The sequence below is a fragment of the Sciurus carolinensis genome, chromosome 2, assembly GCF_902686445.1.
Source record: "Sciurus carolinensis chromosome 2, mSciCar1.2, whole genome shotgun sequence".
NCBI classification, from domain to species: Eukaryota; Metazoa; Chordata; class Mammalia; order Rodentia; family Sciuridae; genus Sciurus; species Sciurus carolinensis.
Genome location: NC_062214.1, coordinates 197,941,457 through 197,960,843, shown reverse-complemented (window position 1 = coordinate 197,960,843; position 19,387 = coordinate 197,941,457). Strand labels below are relative to the sequence as shown.

Below are 19,387 nucleotides of genomic sequence, written 5' to 3'. Positions count from 1 at the left end.
TCTCTTCCTCTTTCTCCCATGTGGAAATAAACAAAGTAACAGAAATAGGCACAGTTCATATTTACCTCTCTGCCTGTAAGGATGTGTCGTGCCAATTTCACTTTTGCAAAGTTCCCCTTGCCGATCGTTTTCAACAGTCTGTAGTTTCCGATGTGAGGCTGCTCATCAGCACAGGAAGCTATGGAGTTTCTACACCGAGCTCCAGAGCGCCCAGTGCGGGAGGTGACTTCTTGTCGCCCATCTCCATGTGAGGTGTGCTACAATGCAACATACACAAAGACAAGGAAATGAGGGAACACTTAGTGCCTGCCAAGTTTTAAGAGCTCCTAGCTGAATAAACAAAACATTATCACTTTAATTTTAATCCTAAAGTATCTATCACTTCAAAGGAATTAAACCACATAATATATACATTTATGAAAACCCAAGAGAATGTTAGAAGAAAAATACAGTATTGCAGTTCAATTGAGTGTTCAAAAAAGATATTAGAGCCTGGGGTGGTGGCAAACACCTGTAATCCCAGAGACTTGGAAGGGTGAGCATCATAAATTCAAGCCTCAGTAATTAGGTTTTAAGCAACTTAGTGAGACCCTGTCTCAAAATAACATATAAAAAGGGCTGGGGATGTGGCTCAGTGATTAAGCACCCCTGGGTGCAATCCCCACTATGGGGGGTGGCAACAAAGATATTATGTAAACAGTTTCTGATTTACGATTCAAATTTACCATGGTATAAAGCGATACGTGTTCAGTAAAAACTGTACTTGGAATTTTGAATTGAGAGCTTCCCTTCAGGCTGTGCAAGCAGCATGAACTATCACAAGAGGGCTCCCCAGTCCCCCTGGCAATCATGGGAGTAAACAAGACTGCAGTGCACTAAAATGTTAGCATTTTTGGAATACAGGTATTCAATAAATTACATGAGACGTCCAACACTGTATTATAAAACAGCCTTGTGTTAGATGATTTGGGTAAACTGTATGAATATGAATACTCTGAGCACATTTAAGGTAAGCTAAACTAAGCTATGGCATTTGATAGGTTAGGAGTATTAAGTGCACTTGTGACTTAATGGTATTTTCAGTTTAAGATGGACTTATTAGGGTGTAACCCCACCATAAATCGAAGAGAATCTGTATTCTGAATATGTGGATATCACATAAAACGGGAGGGGAGTAACAGGACTGCCTTCTGGTCACCCAGAGCTTAACTTTTCTACAAGCTAGCAACAGTACCTGCACATCCGATCCTCACCCTAGCCTGTAAAGCAGCAAAAGCTAAAGCCACCATTCACCATTTATCAGATGAGATTAAGGCTACATAACAGTTTAGTGAGAAAAACCAAGAGGAGTCTACATTCCCAATTTCTTTCTACCTGATGCTGCTAATAATAATTTACTCCATTTTTCTACTTCACATATTAGTTCTTAAAAACTTTGTTCTTTATAATTATAATGCATCAATAAAAATAAGGGGAACAAACTTTTTTCATATTTTAAAGAGTCATAGATCATAAACATTACATAAGAAAACAAATTAAAATGTTGCTTAGGCATACCTATTTAAAAAATCTTTTAAAATATTGTTTTAATATAATCAATATGGTCCCCAAATTGTTTTACCTTTGTTCATATGGGGCAGAGAACCAACCTGAATTTGAGAAGACTAAGTACCTCCCTACATGAAAAGAAATCAAGTCTCCAAGTTTAAAACAACTTTATACTACATTTCAACCCTTCCTGAACTGAGCCATTAGTCTCTTCCCTAAAACAGAACATATGTGCCCATATGTCCTTTCTATTCCTCAAAATAACAAGTCACCTCATTAATACAGGACAGGTTTTTCAAATGTAAAAAACCTATAAAACCAAATTGTAACAAATGGATCTCCTCCAAGTATTTCATACTTCAGAGATATTTAAAAAGTTAAATTTTGGGTTTGGGATATAGCTCAGTGGTAGAATACTTCTCTAGTATGCACAAAGCCCTGGGTTCAATCCCCAGCACCACCACCAAAAAAAAAAAAAAAAAAAAGAAAAAAAGAAAAAAAGTTAAATTTCACTTTTGAAGTTAAATTTCACTTTTGAAAGAGCCAGGCAATTATCTCATGCACTTATCAGCTATAGGATGTGTGATTTAAAAACAAACAAACAAACAAAAAATCAAAAAAAAAAAACCTCTCAGCAACCTAGGATTAGAATGGAATTTACTTAATTTGATAAAAATCATAGATGAAAGAAACTTTCAGCAAATACTACACTAAATGGAGAAATGTCATAATCATTTAAGAAACAAGATAAGGCTGCCTATTATCATTACTGGTGGAGCATCTCAAATCCAAAAATTAGTCTGAAATGGAAAACAGAAAGTTTCAGATTTCTGAGTATTTTGGACTTAGGATGTTTGGAATAGGGATGCTTCGCTGGTAAAGTCTATGCAAATATTTCAAAATCTGAAAAACTCTGAAATGCACTTCAGATAAGGGCTACTTAATCCATACTACAACACAACATAATACTGGAGGTCAAGGTCAATGATTTAAGGGAAGAAAAAAACTGTAAGACATGAGAATTGGCATGGAAGAACTATGACTGTCATTTCTGTCCTCTTTTGATAGTTTTTCTGGAAATTTAAAATTATCTCAAAGTCAGAAGTTCAATAGAAGCAGGGTGTGGTTGTACACATCTATAATCCCAAAGACTACAGAGGCTGAGGCAGGAGAAACTGGCTAGTCTCAGCAATTTAGCAAGCCCTGTTTCAAAATAAAAAGAAAAAAGGGCTGAGGCTATAGTTCAGTGGTAGAGTGCCACTGGGTTCAATCTGCTGTACTGGGGGGTGGGGGCACTCAATAAACAGTCTACAGAGCAACAATAATTAAAAAGAAAAACTGTGAGATACTGGAACAAGATCAGAAAAACAGAACAATGCAACAAAATATAAAACTAAAAGATATGGGAACATAAGATACCATGAGGGCTTGGGTGGGTTGTGGCTCAGTGGCAGATCACTTGCCTTGCATGAGTGAGGCACTGAGTTCGATCCTCAGCACAACATAAAAATAAATACAATAAAGGTCCATCAATAACTAAAAAAAAATTTTAAAAAAGATACAATTAAGGGGAAGCCATATTAAAAATAAAAGGCACCTAAGAATATGACTAGAATTGGGAACTAACAGACACTCAGTTTCACTTTTTTTTTTTTTTTTTTTTGGGGGGTGCTGGGAATTGAATTCTTTGCATGTGCTAGGCAAGCACTCTGCCTCTGAGCTATATCCCCAGCCACCAGTTTCACTTTTAATAGAATAAGTGTTACAGATATAGTAGGTGAACTAAAGTGTAAAGAAAAATAATTATCTAATCCTCAGAAGAACTATAAGGCATAATAAATGAGCCAGGTGACTATGCTAGGGAACTAATAAGTGCCAGGCATTACCAGGAGATGAAAACAGAAAAGTACGGTGCCAAGGCTTCAGAGCACTGGCAATCCAGGTGGGGCACTAACAAGGGGAATGGTAACTGAAGGTAGGGCAATCTGTGCCTCATAAGAAAATCTGAGTGAATATTAATGCTGTCCAATAAGCATATAAAGTAAATCAAACACGTATAATTTTCAATTTTGTATTTGGCCACATCAAATAACATAAAAAAACAGGTCAAATATATTTTTCTCAACCCAATACATCCCCAAAAGTAATTCAACATATAAAAAGGTATTATACATAAGTTTTACATATACACACACACCACACACACATTTTTAAAAATAATACTGTCTTTGAAATCTGGTATGTTTCATGCTTATGGAATGTCATAATTCAGACTGGCCACATTTCAAGTGCTCAATAGCCATATGTGGCTAGCAGTTACTGTGTTGAATAAAGCAGCTCTAAGCACGTGGGTGAGATGTGTTGAATAAAGCATCTAAGCACGTGGGTGAGATGGAGAAAATAAGGTACCCTAGAAGTGAAGGGAGGAAGTCTTAGAATGACAAGCAGAAGAGTTAGAATGGGAGATGAGTCATTTCAAGCCAGACACCAGTATGAGACAAGAGGGCAAGCCTTCCCTGGCACGAGTCACACACCACAAGCCAAATTTACCATCTACTTCTCAAGAAGCCTCTCAATGTTATTTTATTATTTATAACAATTGACAGTAAAAATTCAAAGAGATGAATTGACTTAAAAATATCTAAATCACTTATGGTTAAAGATTATGGTCACATGTCGTTCTCTCTTTCCCCAACTTCATTAAAATGAGTTTTAAAAAAATTTAAGGCCTAAGTCAAAAGCCCACAAGACAAAAAGAACAGAATGGCAAAACACTCTTTTAAAAACTAGAAAACAGAAAGAAAATGCCTTGACATATAAAAGCCAGTTGTGGAGGAAGGGGAAATGTTGTTCTGCGCTTCACAACCCCCAAGGCCCTGAAGAACTGGCAGCACCTACTGCCTCTGCTAGTGGAAGAGAAGGCAAGGCTGGAACAGGATGAGGTGCCACTCTTGAGTGACATCCCTGGCTCTCCTTTCCTACTCTGCAAACAAAACTGGAGGTTCCCCAGAAAGGGTAAAATGAAAGATCTAATGTACTTGGTCACAAGGCACAAGTGAGGACAAGGATACTAAAAACAGAAAAGGAAGCAGAAAGCAGAAAAGCAGAGACCTTTCCTCTTGCCCTTTTCCCTGGCTCAACTCCCTGAAGAGTGGTTAGCTAGGCATAAACCTATACTGGAATCTGACCAGTTCAGAGAGAGGACAAAATATATGGAGAACAGAAGTTCCCCAGGAGAACTCCTTTCTAAGGCCCAGTTTGTAAAACCCACCAAATGCACAGAACCTTCAATCAGCCTTTTCATGTCTTAGTATTAAAGATGGCAGAAAAATAAGACTGAAAATGGCACTGGACCTCTCAAAGCTCAAAGACTGAGCTTTGAGACAAACTTCTGAGAAAAAAGGTTATTCAGTTTAGAATTCTATAGGCAAGCACAATATCAATCAAGAGTGAAAACAGAATAAAATTGTTTTCAAGCATGCAAGGATTTTTTAAAAGTATTTCCCAGTAACTTTCTCAAGAAATACTCTGGAGGAGCTGGGTGCAGTGATGCACACCTATAATCCCAGCATCTTGGGAGGCTGAGGCAGGAGGATCGCAAGTTCCAGACCAACCTCAGCAATTTAGCAGGGCCCAAAGCAACTTAGCAAGACCCTGCCTCAAAATACAAATAAAAAAGACTAGGGATGTGACTCAATGGTAAAGCACCTCTGGATTCAATTCCCAGAACAACAACAACAACAACAACAAAAAAAAATCAATCTCTGGAGGAACTGCTCCATTGAGACCTGACAATGAACCAAAAAAAGAGGAAGACAAGAGGTCAAGGAAACAGGATCTAATAGGAAAGGCAAAGGGAGTCCTGAAGGAAAAAAAAAGGGTGAGGGGAGATTCTGGGATGACTGCTACCTAGCAAGCACAAATGAGAATGTCTGATGCCTCTAATACAGAGGAGGTGCATAAAGGTACAAGTCACAAAAATCTAAGCAAATCATTAACTCCAAGAAGGAGAGAAAGTGAAAAGCGGTCATCACTGCCCATTATACACCTTGGATGTGAACAGCTCCACAGAGCTCCAGTATGTGCAGATTGGATAGTGATCTAACCACAACAGTGACACATTTACAGGTGGAGGCTAAAGACAGATGGCTGGAAGCAAGGGAAAGGGACAGTGGGTTAACTGGCAAACCTCATCTTCTTTAATGGGAAGTCAACAGAAAATGTCTGAAATTGGTGGATGGCAGGGGAGGGAACCAAGTAGCAGTAGCAGTATATTGCGTTGTTTAGAGTCACAGACATATATGTTGAAATAAACAACTGAAAGAATAAAAGAGACTTACAGTCATTCTCTTTCAACTAAGTCTGTCTGCATTATATAAATTCTCTCAATCACCCTGAATAGAGTCCCTCTTGCACTTTTGCACACTTGGGGTCCTCATTCATAAAGCTGAGGGTGTATAAACTGGTGAAAGGATGCACCCATATTCAGAAAGATTATTATAATGGATAATATTATGAACATGCATATATTATTACCCATACAAATGAATTCATGAAAAAGTAAACTGTAAACTGGTTAAAAACAAAAACCACTAAAAGATAGGTAAAGTTAGAAAAGAAAAGGCAAGGGCTGGGGCTGTAGTTCAGTGTAGAGCACTTGCCTGGCAGGTGTGAGGGGCACTGGGTTCAATCCTCAGCACCACATAAAAACAAATAAATAAAATAAAGGTATTACATCCATCTATAACTTAAAAGGGAGGGGCAATTAATAGTCCTAAAGATATTGAGACAAAAGGAGGAAAAGAGGATTAGAAAGGTATCGATATGAACTAAAAAAGACTGTCAAATGAAATGCCAAAATATTGGTTACTGGTGATGAAAATATTTTTCTGAATACTAAATATAATAATTTTCTCATGACCCTTAACTTTCAACAAATTTAACCTTCCTTTTAATGAAAATTAACCAACTAGAAAGGCACAAACCTTTAAAAGCTGTTAAAAGTCTCATTTAATACCAACTGTTGGCAAGTTTTCTAAGTAATTTGAAAACCAATAAAATTCAGTTCATCAATCATTGAATTGGTCATTCAGCATACTGGTTTTGAATGAACTTTTTGGCAAATCAACTTTCCAAAAATTGACCTAGATGAAGGCTTTAGGGCAATGAATCTCAACCAGCAACAGGATGATTTCGCTCCCTCAGGGGACATCTGATATTATATGGAGACATTTTTGGTGGTTATAACTAAGGGGATGCAGCCAGGTACAGTGGCACATGCCTGTAATCCCAGCAACTCTGGAGACTGAGGCAGGAGGATTCCAAGTTTGAGGCCAGTCTCTGAAACTCAGTAAGACCCTGAGCAACTTAGTGAAACCCTGTACCAAAAAAATAAAAAGGACTGAAGACGAAGCTCAGTGGTAAAGTCCCCCTGGGTTCAAACCCTAGTACTAAAAAACAAAAACAAAAACAAGACTGAGGGGATGTTACTGGCATCTGGATGGTAGAGATCAGGGATGCTATTAACATCTTACAATGCACAGGATAGCCATACACGACCAAGAACTGTTTGTCTCAAATGCCAAGGTTGAGGTAACCTGTTGAAGGGAAATGAAACTGATTATCCCCACCTCCCCAAGCCTGAAACTCCTATAGGTTTTTGGTTTTTTTCCCTGTTGATGAAACATGATCTATCTTGTGGTGTAAATGAGAAACTTAAGGGGTCATTCCTCCCTTACCCTCTCCATTCACTTCTAAATATTATACTTGTGGTTTTATCCCTTAATCCCTCCAATATGTTACTTCTCCATTTCTACCACCACTGGGCTCATCTTTGTGAGTAGTCCATAATTCAGGCCCCACCTCCCCTGTGGTCTCTTCAATCTACTTTCCACACTGCGTAGGCTCTCCCTACCCACGTGTCAAAGCCACTTTCATCTTTCTCAATTCTCATTTCATGTGCCAATAAACTAGGAAGAAAAGAAAAAAAGGCTTTATAGTTCCTTGACATTATGATTGATGGCAATTTCTTATCTTTATATTTTTCACTTGGCATTTCTTTTGCTTAGTTAAATTCTTAGCAGCACAGCACACACCTGAAATTCCAGCTACAAGGGAGGTCAAGGCAGGAGGATCCCAAGTTTGAGGGAAACGTGGGAAATTTAGCAAGATCTGTCTCAAAAAATAAAAACTAAAAATTGCTGAGGATGTAGCTCAGTGGTAAATGCTCCTGAGTTCAACCTCCTAGTATACCATGTTAAACAAACAAACAAAACTTCACTATGAGCTCCTTGCAGGCAGGTCTGTCTCACCTCTGTATTCTCAGTACAAAGGCACTGGCATGCAGCAGGTGAGAACACTGGATGAATATGTGGCCACGCAGACTTGCTTGCCGGAGTATGAAGTGTATGTAAGTGAGTAGTTAGACATAAGTAGAAAAGGTACATCTACTGATTTAGTTTATTTCTAAATCAAAAGGCAGTGAATTACTCAGATTTTGGATTATCCAGTTTTAACACTAGAATATATTACAAAAGCTATCCTATGAGGGAATAACATTTATAGAATACCTACCATAGAGAGTGGACAGGACCAAAGCACTCTGATATTTTTTTTTCCTCTTTTTTGGGATGGGGGTCTCACTACGTTGCCTAGGCTGGTCTCAAACTACCAGGCTCAAGTGATCCTCCCACCTCCGCCTATTGAATAGCTAGGACTATGGGCCTGGACCACCATGCCTGGCTTATGTGTTATTTTCTTTAATCACAATAATGCTCAGGGGTAGATGATACCTTTTTTTTTTTAAATACAAAAGATGAGGCAGGGCTGGGGATGTGGCTCAGTGGTAGAGCACTTGTCTAGCATGCAAGGGATCTTGGGTTGAATCCCCAAGAACTGCAGAAATGAATAGATAAATAATAGGAGGCATAGATTAAATCTGTTTCAAAACCAGGTCTGCAACTCCAAATCCCAACTTCTCCCTTTCTGTGTTGCTGCTCCTTCTTTTTTGCTCCATCTCTTGTCCACTCTACTTCACAAGTGTCTTCAGATTTTCCCTCAACCACCGTCTCAGGCTCTCACTTCTCTCAGCTCTAGCCCAGACTCTTTCCATCATGAGGCTCCTTAAGAAAGCAGCCCAAGGTTTCAAGAAAAGAGAAAAAGGCCATCTCACTGGAGTGAACTACGGAAGGCATACAGGTAAGACGACCCAGAAGCAGACCACTGAGGCCAGTGGCGACCACATTTATGTATCACTGTGTGTATGGTACTGCTCTGAGTGTTTGCTCATTTGTTTCAATCACTCAATTCAACCAATATTTACTGATCACACACAGTAAATGAATGGTAAGTTCTAGGTATTTGGAATAATATCAGTAAACAAAACAGTCATGCTTTTATGGAGTTTTTGATATGCCGGGGAAAAGGACACAGCACAATAAACAAAAGAAATATGTAAATCATGTGATATGTTAGAAGATAATAATGCAATGGAGAAGAAAACCTACATCAGAGTTGGGAAGCTGAGAGGTCGATGGGTATTCAGAGAAAGCCTTCCCAAGATGACAACTGAGGAGGTAAAAGCATCACCCATGTGGACATCTGAAGAAAGGTATTTCAGGCAATCAGCAGATCCGGAGGCTGGAGTGACCCTGGTGTGTTCGAAGAACAGCAAGGGGCTCCCCAATGCAGTGAGCAAGAAAGAGAGGTATGAGATGTGGACAAAATGGTAAAGGAGACGAAGTCATGAAAGGCCTCATTCTAGGGCTACTATTACAAATTGTTTCACAGGCGGAGTAACTAGGTCACAAAGAAGTTAATAACTTGCCTAAGGCCACACAATAAAATAGTAGGTCAGATATAAGCACTATTGTGGTGGTTTAAAAATATGACACCAAAGTCTGTGACACACCTCCCACAAAGTCCATGCCCCTTCCCCTTGAATCTGAGTAGGAGCGCTTCAGTCAAGACAGAATGGCAGAAGCAACACTGTGACTTAAAGTTTGAAAAAGGCAGCTGGGCACCACCATATACCTGTAATCCCACCAACTAAGATAAGAGAATCACAAGTTCTATGCCAGCCTTTGCAACTTAGAGAGGCCCTCAGCAACCCTTTGAGACCCTGTCTCAAAATAATCAGGGTTGAAGGATGGAGCTCAACAGTAAAGCACCCCTGGTTTAAATCCCCAGTACTAAAAAAAAAACCAAAAAACAAAAACAGAAGACAATGATGAAGAAGAAGAAAAGGAGGCAGCTTCTGCCTTGTTTGCTGAACACTGAGCCTGCACAGAAGCAGCCCAACAGCATAGGGGAAGTATGGACACACAGAGGCCTCCTGTGCAGCTTGCTCTGGCAAAAGTCCCAGCTGAGCCAGTATTCTAACCACATCTACCAAGGTGCCAGATAAGTGAGCCATGAAAAGTCTAGAATGTGTTCAATCCTGCTAGCCTTTCAAGATCCCTGCAACTGAGGCCTTCTACACAATCTGTGAGCATAATAAAATGGTTATTTTACACTACCCAGTTGTGGGGTGGTTTGTTCCACAGCAACAGGTAAAACTATGTGAGTAGCAAGAAACAAATGTTAAGAATCTGAACTAAGTTAATAAAAATGGAAAAAGAAATTGGAATACATTACCGTGATACATGCAAGTTTTTCACTGAACATCTTCAATGTCTTTTGATGATTTAACAGAAGAAAAAATAAACTCCTAAATCTACTAGACTAGCAAACCTAATAAATGCCTGCGGGTACCACTGGTAGGCTTCTGATAGGTAAGGGTTAAGCAAGGGAAGAGAAAACAAGGCAAGAGTTGGAGATAGAATATGAAAAGAATGTTATCAAAAATAGCCTCAAATGTCTTTCATAATAAAAGATGCTTGCCCAGTTTAAAATTATCCTTATGGGTAAGTCTAAGAGCAGAAAACAAATGAGGATTGGTTCTAGGTCTACTCATTTCCAGGATTCTGATTCTAGAATTTGCTTATGCAGTCAATGCTGTCATAAAGTTACTGGCTGGAGCTGGGGTTGGAGCTCAGTGGTGGAGTACTTTCCTTGAATGTGTGAGGCACTGGGTTTGATCCTCAGCACCATATTAAAAAAAATTTAAATAAAGGTATTAAAAAATAAACGTACTGACTGCATAAAGGATGGTTAAACATAATGCTTGGATCAGAACTTCTGGGTTCAGCTTATGCAAAGTTCATATCAAGTTCTTCACTACAGATTTTCATGTCAAAATGTCTATAACACAAACCCCACAATATTTAGACTCCATTCAAAAGCAAATGCCTAACTATTAACAAGAAATGCAGATTAAAAACATCTCCTGCTTTGTTTGAGCTTCAACTTTGAACACCAACATCCCACATAACCCACAGGAACAACACCTTAACTATCTACATAAGATTATATAAGACTAACCATTGCTGAGCAGTTTAGGTGGTTAGAAGGCAGTGCTAAAGAACCCTAGGTTGAAGAAATAACTGGATTCTCTTGCTGTCACTCTAATGAAATACCTGAAATAATTATAAAAGATTTATCTGGCTCACAGTCCTGAGGTTCCAGTCCAAGACTGGACAGACATTGCTTTGGGCCTCTGGTGGGGGTGTGGGATGGCAACAGCAGAGCAAACAAATCACTTCATAGCCCCAGGAAGCAAGAGCAAATGAAGAAGCGGTCAGAGTTCCATAATCACCTTAGAGGGTATGCCCTGATGACCTAAATAAGGATCTCCCAATAGTGCTACCTAGAGACCAAGCCTTTAATACATGGGCTTTGGGGGACCATTCAACACCCAAATGATAGCAGATTCAAAAAGAGAGAAGTCTTTTCTTTTTTCATGGAAAATATCCTCCCACGCCAACATCCACTCTCCCCATTACTTCACACAAGAGGGTGCGTATGGGTCAGTAGATCAAGTCCATGCATATTCTTTAACCTCTTGACATTAAAGTTTTTTAGCTAAGAAATTTATTTTCTGCTTCAAGTTTAACTTGAATTTGTAAAATGGATGGGAGAAAAGTCATGTCTGCCTTAGTCTTCCCTGTGGTGATGGGAAAGGGTTGCATCCCCTGACTCTTATCCTGCCTGGGGACAAAACCCAGGTATAAAATTTGGCTGTATCTTAGAATGATAAATTCTGACCAATCCTCTTTGAAATAAAGCTAATAGGCACTACTAGTTTATAGGAGACTCCATATGTCTATAAGTAGTTACAATGTAAACCATGTGCTACTATAAGTCCCCTGTAAATAACTACAATGTACAATATGAACTACATAAATAATTAAAAGGACCAACAGTTCACTTAATATAAATTTCAATATTCACCTAATTTAAAAAAACATTTTTTTGGTAGCTGTAGATGGACAGAATGCCTTTATTTTATTTGCTTATTTTTACATGGTGCTAAGGATCCGAACCCAGTGCCTGACACATGCTAGGTAGGTGTTCTGCCACTGAGCTATAGCCCCAGCACAATACCACCTAATTTACATAAAGATGAAAATAACCCTCAAACTAAAATTGATAATTCCCTGAATTCTTTGATCCAATATAAAATATGAATTCTTCTAAGGTCAACTTTCTTTTTAAAGGCCCAAATAGCTTGATTCAATAAATAGTGTGCAGGCTGGGGAGATAGCTCAGTCGTTAGAGTGCTTGCCTTGCAAGCACGAATCCCTGGGTTCAATCCCCAGCACCGCCAAAAAAAAAAAAAAAAAAGTGCTTAGAAATTAAAAAACATATTAAATGAAACCATTATTACATGTTCTAAATGAGATATTACATACTTTAGTACTGTTGCTGTGTACATAGTAAGTGATTAACAACTATTTTCTATAACTACACTCACCCATAGCCCAAGAAATAAAAGCAATAATCAATAAATGGGATAGATTCAAACTAAAAAGTTTTTTCTCAGCACAGGAAACAATCAATAATGTGAAAAGAGAACCTATAGAGTGGGAGCAAATCTTCTCCACACACACTTCAGACAAAGCACTCATCTCCAAAGTTTATAAAGAACTTGAAAAACTTTACACCAAAAATACAAAGAACCCAATCAATAAATGGGCTAAGGAAATGGGCAGACACTTCACAGAAGATATACAGGTGATCAATAAATATATGGAAAAGTGCTCATCATCCTTGGTAATTAGAGAAATGCAAATTAAAACCACCCTAACTCCAATTAGAATGGCTATTATCAAGAACATAAGCAATAATAAGTGTTGCTGTGGATGTGGGGAAAAAGGCACACTCACACATTGCTGGTGGAGTTGCAAATTGGTGCAGCCACTCTGGAAAGCAGTATGGAGATTCCTCAGAAAGCTTGGAATGGACCCACCATTTGACCCAGCTATCCCACTCCTCGGCCTCTACCCAAAGGACTTAAAATCAGCATACTACAGAGATGCAGCCACATCAATGTTCACAGCAGCTCAATTCACAATTGCTAGATTGTGGAACCAACCTAGATGCCCTTCAATTGATGAATAGATAAAGAAACTGTGGTATGTATACACAACGGAATATTACTCAGCCATAAAGAAGAATAAAATTATGGCATTTGCTGGTAAATGGATGAAGTTGGAAAATATCATGCTAAAGTAAAATAGGCCAAGCCCAAAAAATCAAAGGCCGAATGTTTCCTCTGATAAGTGGATGACAATACATAACGATGGGGGGTGGCGGGGGGAAGAGAAGAATGAGGGAACTTTGGATGGTGTAGCAGAAAAAGGGGTTGGAGGGGGTGGGAATGGAAAAACAGTAGAATGAAACAGACAGTATTACCATATATATATGTACGTATGATTACAAGAATGGCATGAATGTACATTGTGTACAACCATAGAAATGAAAAGTTGTACCCCATTTGTGTACAATGAATCAAAATGTGTCTGTAAAAATAAAAATATTGTAATTAAAAAAAAAATGGAACCTGAAAATGCCATTAAATTTACCTGGATTTTAATTAATTAAACCTGAAATTTCCATTAAATTTACTGAAAAATCTCTCTTGTAGAGTTATAGTACATTTGGGTGCAGTAGTTCATGCCTGCAATCCCAGCAGCTTACGAGGCAGAGGCAGGAGGATCACAAGTTGGAGGCCAGTCTCAGTAACTCGGCAAGGCCTTAAGCGACTTAGTGAGATACTGTCTCAAAATAAAAATAAAACAAAATAAAATAAAAAGTGCTGGGGATGTGGTAGAGCACCCTGGGTTTAATCCCCAAAACTACAAGGGTGCATACACATGATCTAGTTAGCAAGCCTTCAATGAATACTAAGGTAGTGACTTTTTCCCCCCTTTGTGGGTGTGTCTGGGGGGTCAAACCCAGGACGTCATGCATGCAAGGAGGCACTCTACCACTGAGCTATATTCCCAGCCCAGCAGTGATTGTTAAATGTAGTCCCTGGATCTGCAGCATCAGCATCACCAGGGAATTTGTTAGAGATGCAGTCTAGAGTACCAACTGTAGGGTCTATGGTCTGGGGGTGAGGCCCAGACATTGGCACTTTAACAACCCTCTAAGTGATTCAAACGTTTGCTCAAGTTTGAGAGTTTACAAACTAGTTTCACAGAGCCCTATGTGATTTGTTCTGCAGGGACTAGCAAAGCCAAAAGGGCAGGTATAATCTGGTTCCCAGGTAAATAGGATATCCTACGTAGCACCTAGCCCAGTGTCATACATATAGTAGGGGCTCTAATTTGCTCAACACACCCAAGTAACAGTTGGCTATACAATAGCATTAGTTTATCTATTCCACAGAAGAATTTTTGATGACTTTTTGCATTAACTTATAATAAGGACATGATGCACACATATCCAGAGTTGTTAAAGAAATAACTGGAAAAGCTCTGGGGCCTCTGGTCCTTTAGCAAATAACCCAGGCATACAAAGTGTTATATGCTTTGAAATTTAAGCAAATAATGCGTTTCTAATTTTGCAAAATGTAGAACATAAACTAAAACACAAACTTCCCTGTTGCCTTTTAAAAGCACTCTATTTCTAATAGTAAAAAATGGGTTCAAGATGGATTCTAACTTGAACAGTTTAAAAATCAAAACTGAGAAACTTTAATAATGACTTTATATATGTGATAAAAGTACTAGTTATATTTTTAACAATAAAAGTTTGAGAGATGAAATGATATAATGTACTAAATTTGCTTCTTGGAAGAGGAAATAAATAAGACTGGCCATTGAACTGCTAAATACATAGAGCTCACTACATACCAATACAAGGGTTTCTTAACCTTGGCACTAGTGACCTTGTGGGCCAGATCACTCTTAGAATGCTGAAGTGGGGGTGCTTTTCATGTCAGTAGCAACCTCCCCTTCAGCTATGACAACCAAAAATGTCTCTAGACATGTCAAATGTAGTCACTGGAGGGCAAAACTGACCCCAGTTGAGGATTATTATTAAATACCATTGTCTCTACTTATTTAAAATTTTCCAAAGGAAGACTTTAAAAAAAAAGTTTTACTTTAAATTCTGGTAATTGATACAACTACATCCCCCTTTTTAATAATTTGCATACAAGCTCTTGAGAAACAGCCTAGTACAGCAAAAAATCAAGAGACTGAGTCAGAGATCTAAAGCCTAGGGGAGGATTTCCTTTTAAACAGTCCAAAGTTTCAAGCAGCTCTTGTCACATCTCTGAGCTTCGCAACCTCTCTGGGTCAGATTATTTGACTAGTTCTCTTAGCTCTAAAATGTGATGACCATGAATTTTTATATACCCACCACCTGAAAGTGGATATTAAAAATCAAATAAAAACAATTGTATACAAGGATGAAAATAATATTCTTGTCGTAAATTACCTATTTATTAAATTCCTTCTTTTTCTTCTTCTTCTTCTTCTTTTTTTTTTTTTTTTCTTTTTTACCATACTAGGGAATGAACTCAGGGACTCTTGTGTGGTAGGCAAGCGTTCTACCACTGAACCACACCCTCACCCCTATTTTTTAATCTTGATCTAATAAGCAACATTATTATCATAAACATATACAATCATTTAAAATTTAAATGAGATTCCCAGGATAAGTAAAAGGGAATGTCTTTCCACAAAATAAAAAAGTTATAATAATCACAATAGCTACAATGTCCATCAACTGGTGAAAGGATAAAAAACAACTGTGGTAAATCCAAACAATCAAATGCTACTTAGCAATAAAAAGGAATGAACCAGCTGGGTTAGATGGCCCACACCTGCAATCTTAGCAATTCAAGAGAGGCTGAACAGGAGGATGGCAAGTTCAAGGTCAGTCTGGGAAACTGGGTAAAACCCTGCCTCAAAATTACAAAAAAAAAAAAAAAAAAAAAAAGGGCTGAGGATGTGGTTCAGTAGTAGAGCACTCCTGGGTTCAATTACTGGCACAGCAAAAACAAAAACAAAAGTATTATACTAAGTGAAAGAACTCAGATACAAAAGATTATACACTACACAACTCCATTTACAAACATTCCAGAAAAGGTTAAACTACAGAGACAAAACAAATCGGTGGTTACCAGGGGCGGAGGAAGAAAGAGGGAATTGACTGTAAAGGGCAACAAGGGACCTTTCTGGGTGATGGAAAGGTTCTATATCTTGTTTGTGATGGTGATTACGTGATTATACATTTGTCCAACTCATCAAACCATGCATTTAAAAGTGTGGATGTCATATCTCGACAAACCTGACTTTAACAAAAGAACTTCTCAACAGACTGAGAGCTCCCATTCATTCTTGTACACTCACCACTCAACTGGCAGGAAGGGTAACACTAGTTGTCCAGTAATGATACTTAAATACTATGGGCTATGCAGAATGTGAACCTGAGGTGTAACACTGACACATGCACTACAGCTACCTCCAGAACATGCCAACACAAGAATTAAAAATGGAACGGGGCACCAGACATGGTGGCACATGCCTGTAATCCCAGAGAATCCAGGAGGTTGAGGTAGGAGGTTCACAAGTTAAAGACCAGCCTAGTAAGACCCAGTCTCAACATAAAAAGAGCAGAGAATATAGCTCAGTGATAGAGTACCCCTGGGTTGAATCCCCAGTACCAAAAAAAGCAGCAGCAGCTTAGATGGCTGAGGCAGTAGGATTGCAAGTTCAAAGTCAGCTTCAGCAACTTAAGCCCTAAGCAACTGACCAAGACCCTGTCTCTAAATAAGATAAAATATTAAAAAAAAAAAAAAAAGGGTAGGGGGGGCAGCGATGCTGAGGATATCTCAGTGGTTAAGCATCTTGGGTTCGATCCCCAGTTTAAAAACAAAACAAAACAAAACAAAACACCAAACAGGGCAAGGTAAATGAATGCAAAGATTTGCCATGAACCTCTTGATTTTAACAGTATCAATGCTTCAATTTTAAATACTTTACATGAGATTAAAGAAGGGCACACACCACACCCTGGGTTATTTTTAAAGAACAAAGGTAGTAATTCTAACAACTTGTACAAGAATTACAAAATAATTGAACAAAATAACCAAAGAACAGGTAAAGAATGAACAAGTCTGTCAATAATAATCACAAATACCACCTAACCATGTACGCGTGACTGAAAATAGCACATTTCTTCTCTTAATGTCCCTCACTGAAATGTATACTGAAAGAAGACCTAACTGAAAATCTTTATCACAAATCTGCTTTGATGCTGGCTTCAAGTATGGAACTCCTGCTCTGGTACAATGTAAGGTTTCAACTCTGAGTGAAGATCAAAAATCAAAGCAAACCAAAACACGTTTTTGTTTGTTCCATACATCAGGATAGTCAAAGAACAGGAAAATGCTCAGGTCAGAAGTGGGTTTCTTCTATAAGACCATAAATAAAAGCCACATGAAGCCAGGTGTGCCAGATCCCTTGAGTGCAGGAGTGTTCCAACAGACTGGACTACATAGCAGGAACTCCATCAGAAAAAAAGAAAAAGGTCATAGACCTAGTCTATTACTTTTAATGTAATTATCTAATCCATCTTGAGTAGGAACACAAACCACTGTACTACTTTCCAGGTAAAAAAACATTAAATACTACACATTAATGCACTGAGGGGATGCTTTAGACTACAGTTTACATAAACAGATTAAATTACCCAATAGCTATCCAGCAACCAAGTGGTATTTTGAAGATTAAAATGAAGGCATTTGATGCCACCCCACCACAATATCTCAGTGCACTACTGAAAGCATGAAATCACTCTGAGCGAGGAAGGTTTTCCTAAGAGATGACATTTTCGTGCCAGCAGCTACCCCATAATACTTACAATGAAAGGCCAGTGAAGTTTCCTTACGAGTTATTTGCTACATGTTTTACTGAAGATAACCAACACTTCTGAACCCAATGCTAGAGAACAGTTCAGAAAACACTGGGGCAGAGCAAACATTTCTTCAATGGAATTTCTACTACAAGCTGTCACTCCTGAACAATGCTCTTCTGGCAGTTTTTAAAGGTCCACATGAACTGAATCAAAGAGTCCTTTTATAGACGCACGGGACGTGAGCGCTGGAAGGGACCTGAGAGTTCTTCTAAGCCAAACTTTCTAGGATGGAGGGCTGTGCCTCCGCGGGCAGCAGGCGCAGACGGAGCTTCACCACACACCTGCCTCCGGAACGCTGAGCCAACTCCTCCCCACCGCACTGGCCGGGACGCGAGGCTACTCCGCTCTCCCGGGACAACTCTTACGAGCAGAGCCGCGGACCAACGAAGGGGGTCACAAGGATCCCTCGTGGGCACCTGGTTTCCACGACTGTCATTAAACTTAGTTCCAGACCATTTTAAAGAATGAGGCGGAAAGACCCGTCCACAATCCATCGTCCGGATGGATTCCCACCAACCTGCACGGAGGACACGAGCTTTTAGCCTGGGTTCAAACGCGCGCGGCCGCCGCGGCCATCCCACACACCGGGGCGACCCGCCGGACGGCCGCGCCGCTCCAGAGCGCAGGACACCCGCGACCCGCCCGCCGCGTCCGCACCGGCAGCGCGGGCCACTCACGTTTTCAGTGTCTCGTTCATTCACGGTTGGCAAAGGGGTCCTAGTGGACATCTTACTGCGCTTCGACTCTGCACCACGCGAGGGCGAAAACAAAACCGCCCAGCCCCGGGCGGCCGGCGAGCAGCGGCCGCGAGTCGCCGGCCCCGCGGCCTCGGTCTAGATCCCCGGCCTGGCCCGGGCCGTGCCCCCGCGGGCCCCGGGGCTCATTCTCCCCCGGCCCCGGCGGCCGCGGCCAGGAGCCCGGCGGGGCGCGGTGGGCAGCCGGCCGGCGTCCCCGCGCCTCAGGGCGTCCCGCGGGTCCCGGCCGGCTCGCCTCTTCCGCCGCTCCCGCCCGTCGCGCCGCGCAGCTCAGCGCCGGGGCCTCCAAACAGCGCCGCCGGCAGCGCCGGGAGAGGAGGAGCAGGAGGATGTGGAAAAGGTTGAGCGCAAGACAGGCCGCCGCGAGCTGCGGGCGCCGACCATTGGAGGGGGCCGCGGGGGAGACGTCTGCGCCCGGCTGCTTTCCCTTCTCCCGCCGCTTTCCACCTCGCCTCCGCCCTGCCGGCAGTCACCGTCGCCGCCGCCGCAGCCCCGCACCGCCGAGCCTCACGGACCCAAGATGGCCGCCCCTCGGCTTCCTCCGCTGCCTCCGGATGCCGGAAGTGACGACATGGGCGCCTCCGGAGTTCGCCAATCAGCAGGGCCCGAGACCGCCGCCCCGTTGCTGTTGCTAGGGGCGACTTGGTCCTGTCGGGCTGGAGGGGGCGGGGCCGAAGGCTGGGCAGTGCTGACCGGTCTCCTCCCGCTCCCGCGGGTGGCGGGTTCCCACAGTCCGGGAGCGCAGACATCCCAGACTGAGCCGGGAAACGGCA

At 40.8% G+C, this 19,387-nt stretch overlaps 1 protein-coding gene across 8 annotated transcripts in view; it reads right to left on the bottom strand.

Annotated features, from left to right (window-relative positions):
* Window positions 1-19,149, bottom strand: part of Mark3 (microtubule affinity regulating kinase 3) — a 94,787-nt gene extending 75,638 nt beyond the window's left edge. For 4 of the 8 annotated variants that reach the window (XM_047541894.1, XM_047541893.1, XM_047541895.1 and 1 more), the window contains exons 1-3: window positions 18,537-19,149; window positions 18,141-18,376; window positions 66-257 (exon numbers count right to left, since the gene is read on the bottom strand). In XM_047541894.1, coding sequence (XP_047397850.1) covers window positions 66-257; window positions 18,141-18,353 — 405 coding nt within the window. In that variant the 5' untranslated portion in view covers window positions 18,354-18,376; window positions 18,537-19,149. Of the gene's footprint in view, window positions 1-65; window positions 258-18,140; window positions 18,377-18,536 lie in introns of those variants that run through there. The other 4 variants (XM_047541892.1, XM_047541896.1, XM_047541898.1 and 1 more) reach the window with 4 other exon arrangements.
* Between the last annotated feature and the right edge of the window lie 238 nt (window positions 19,150-19,387).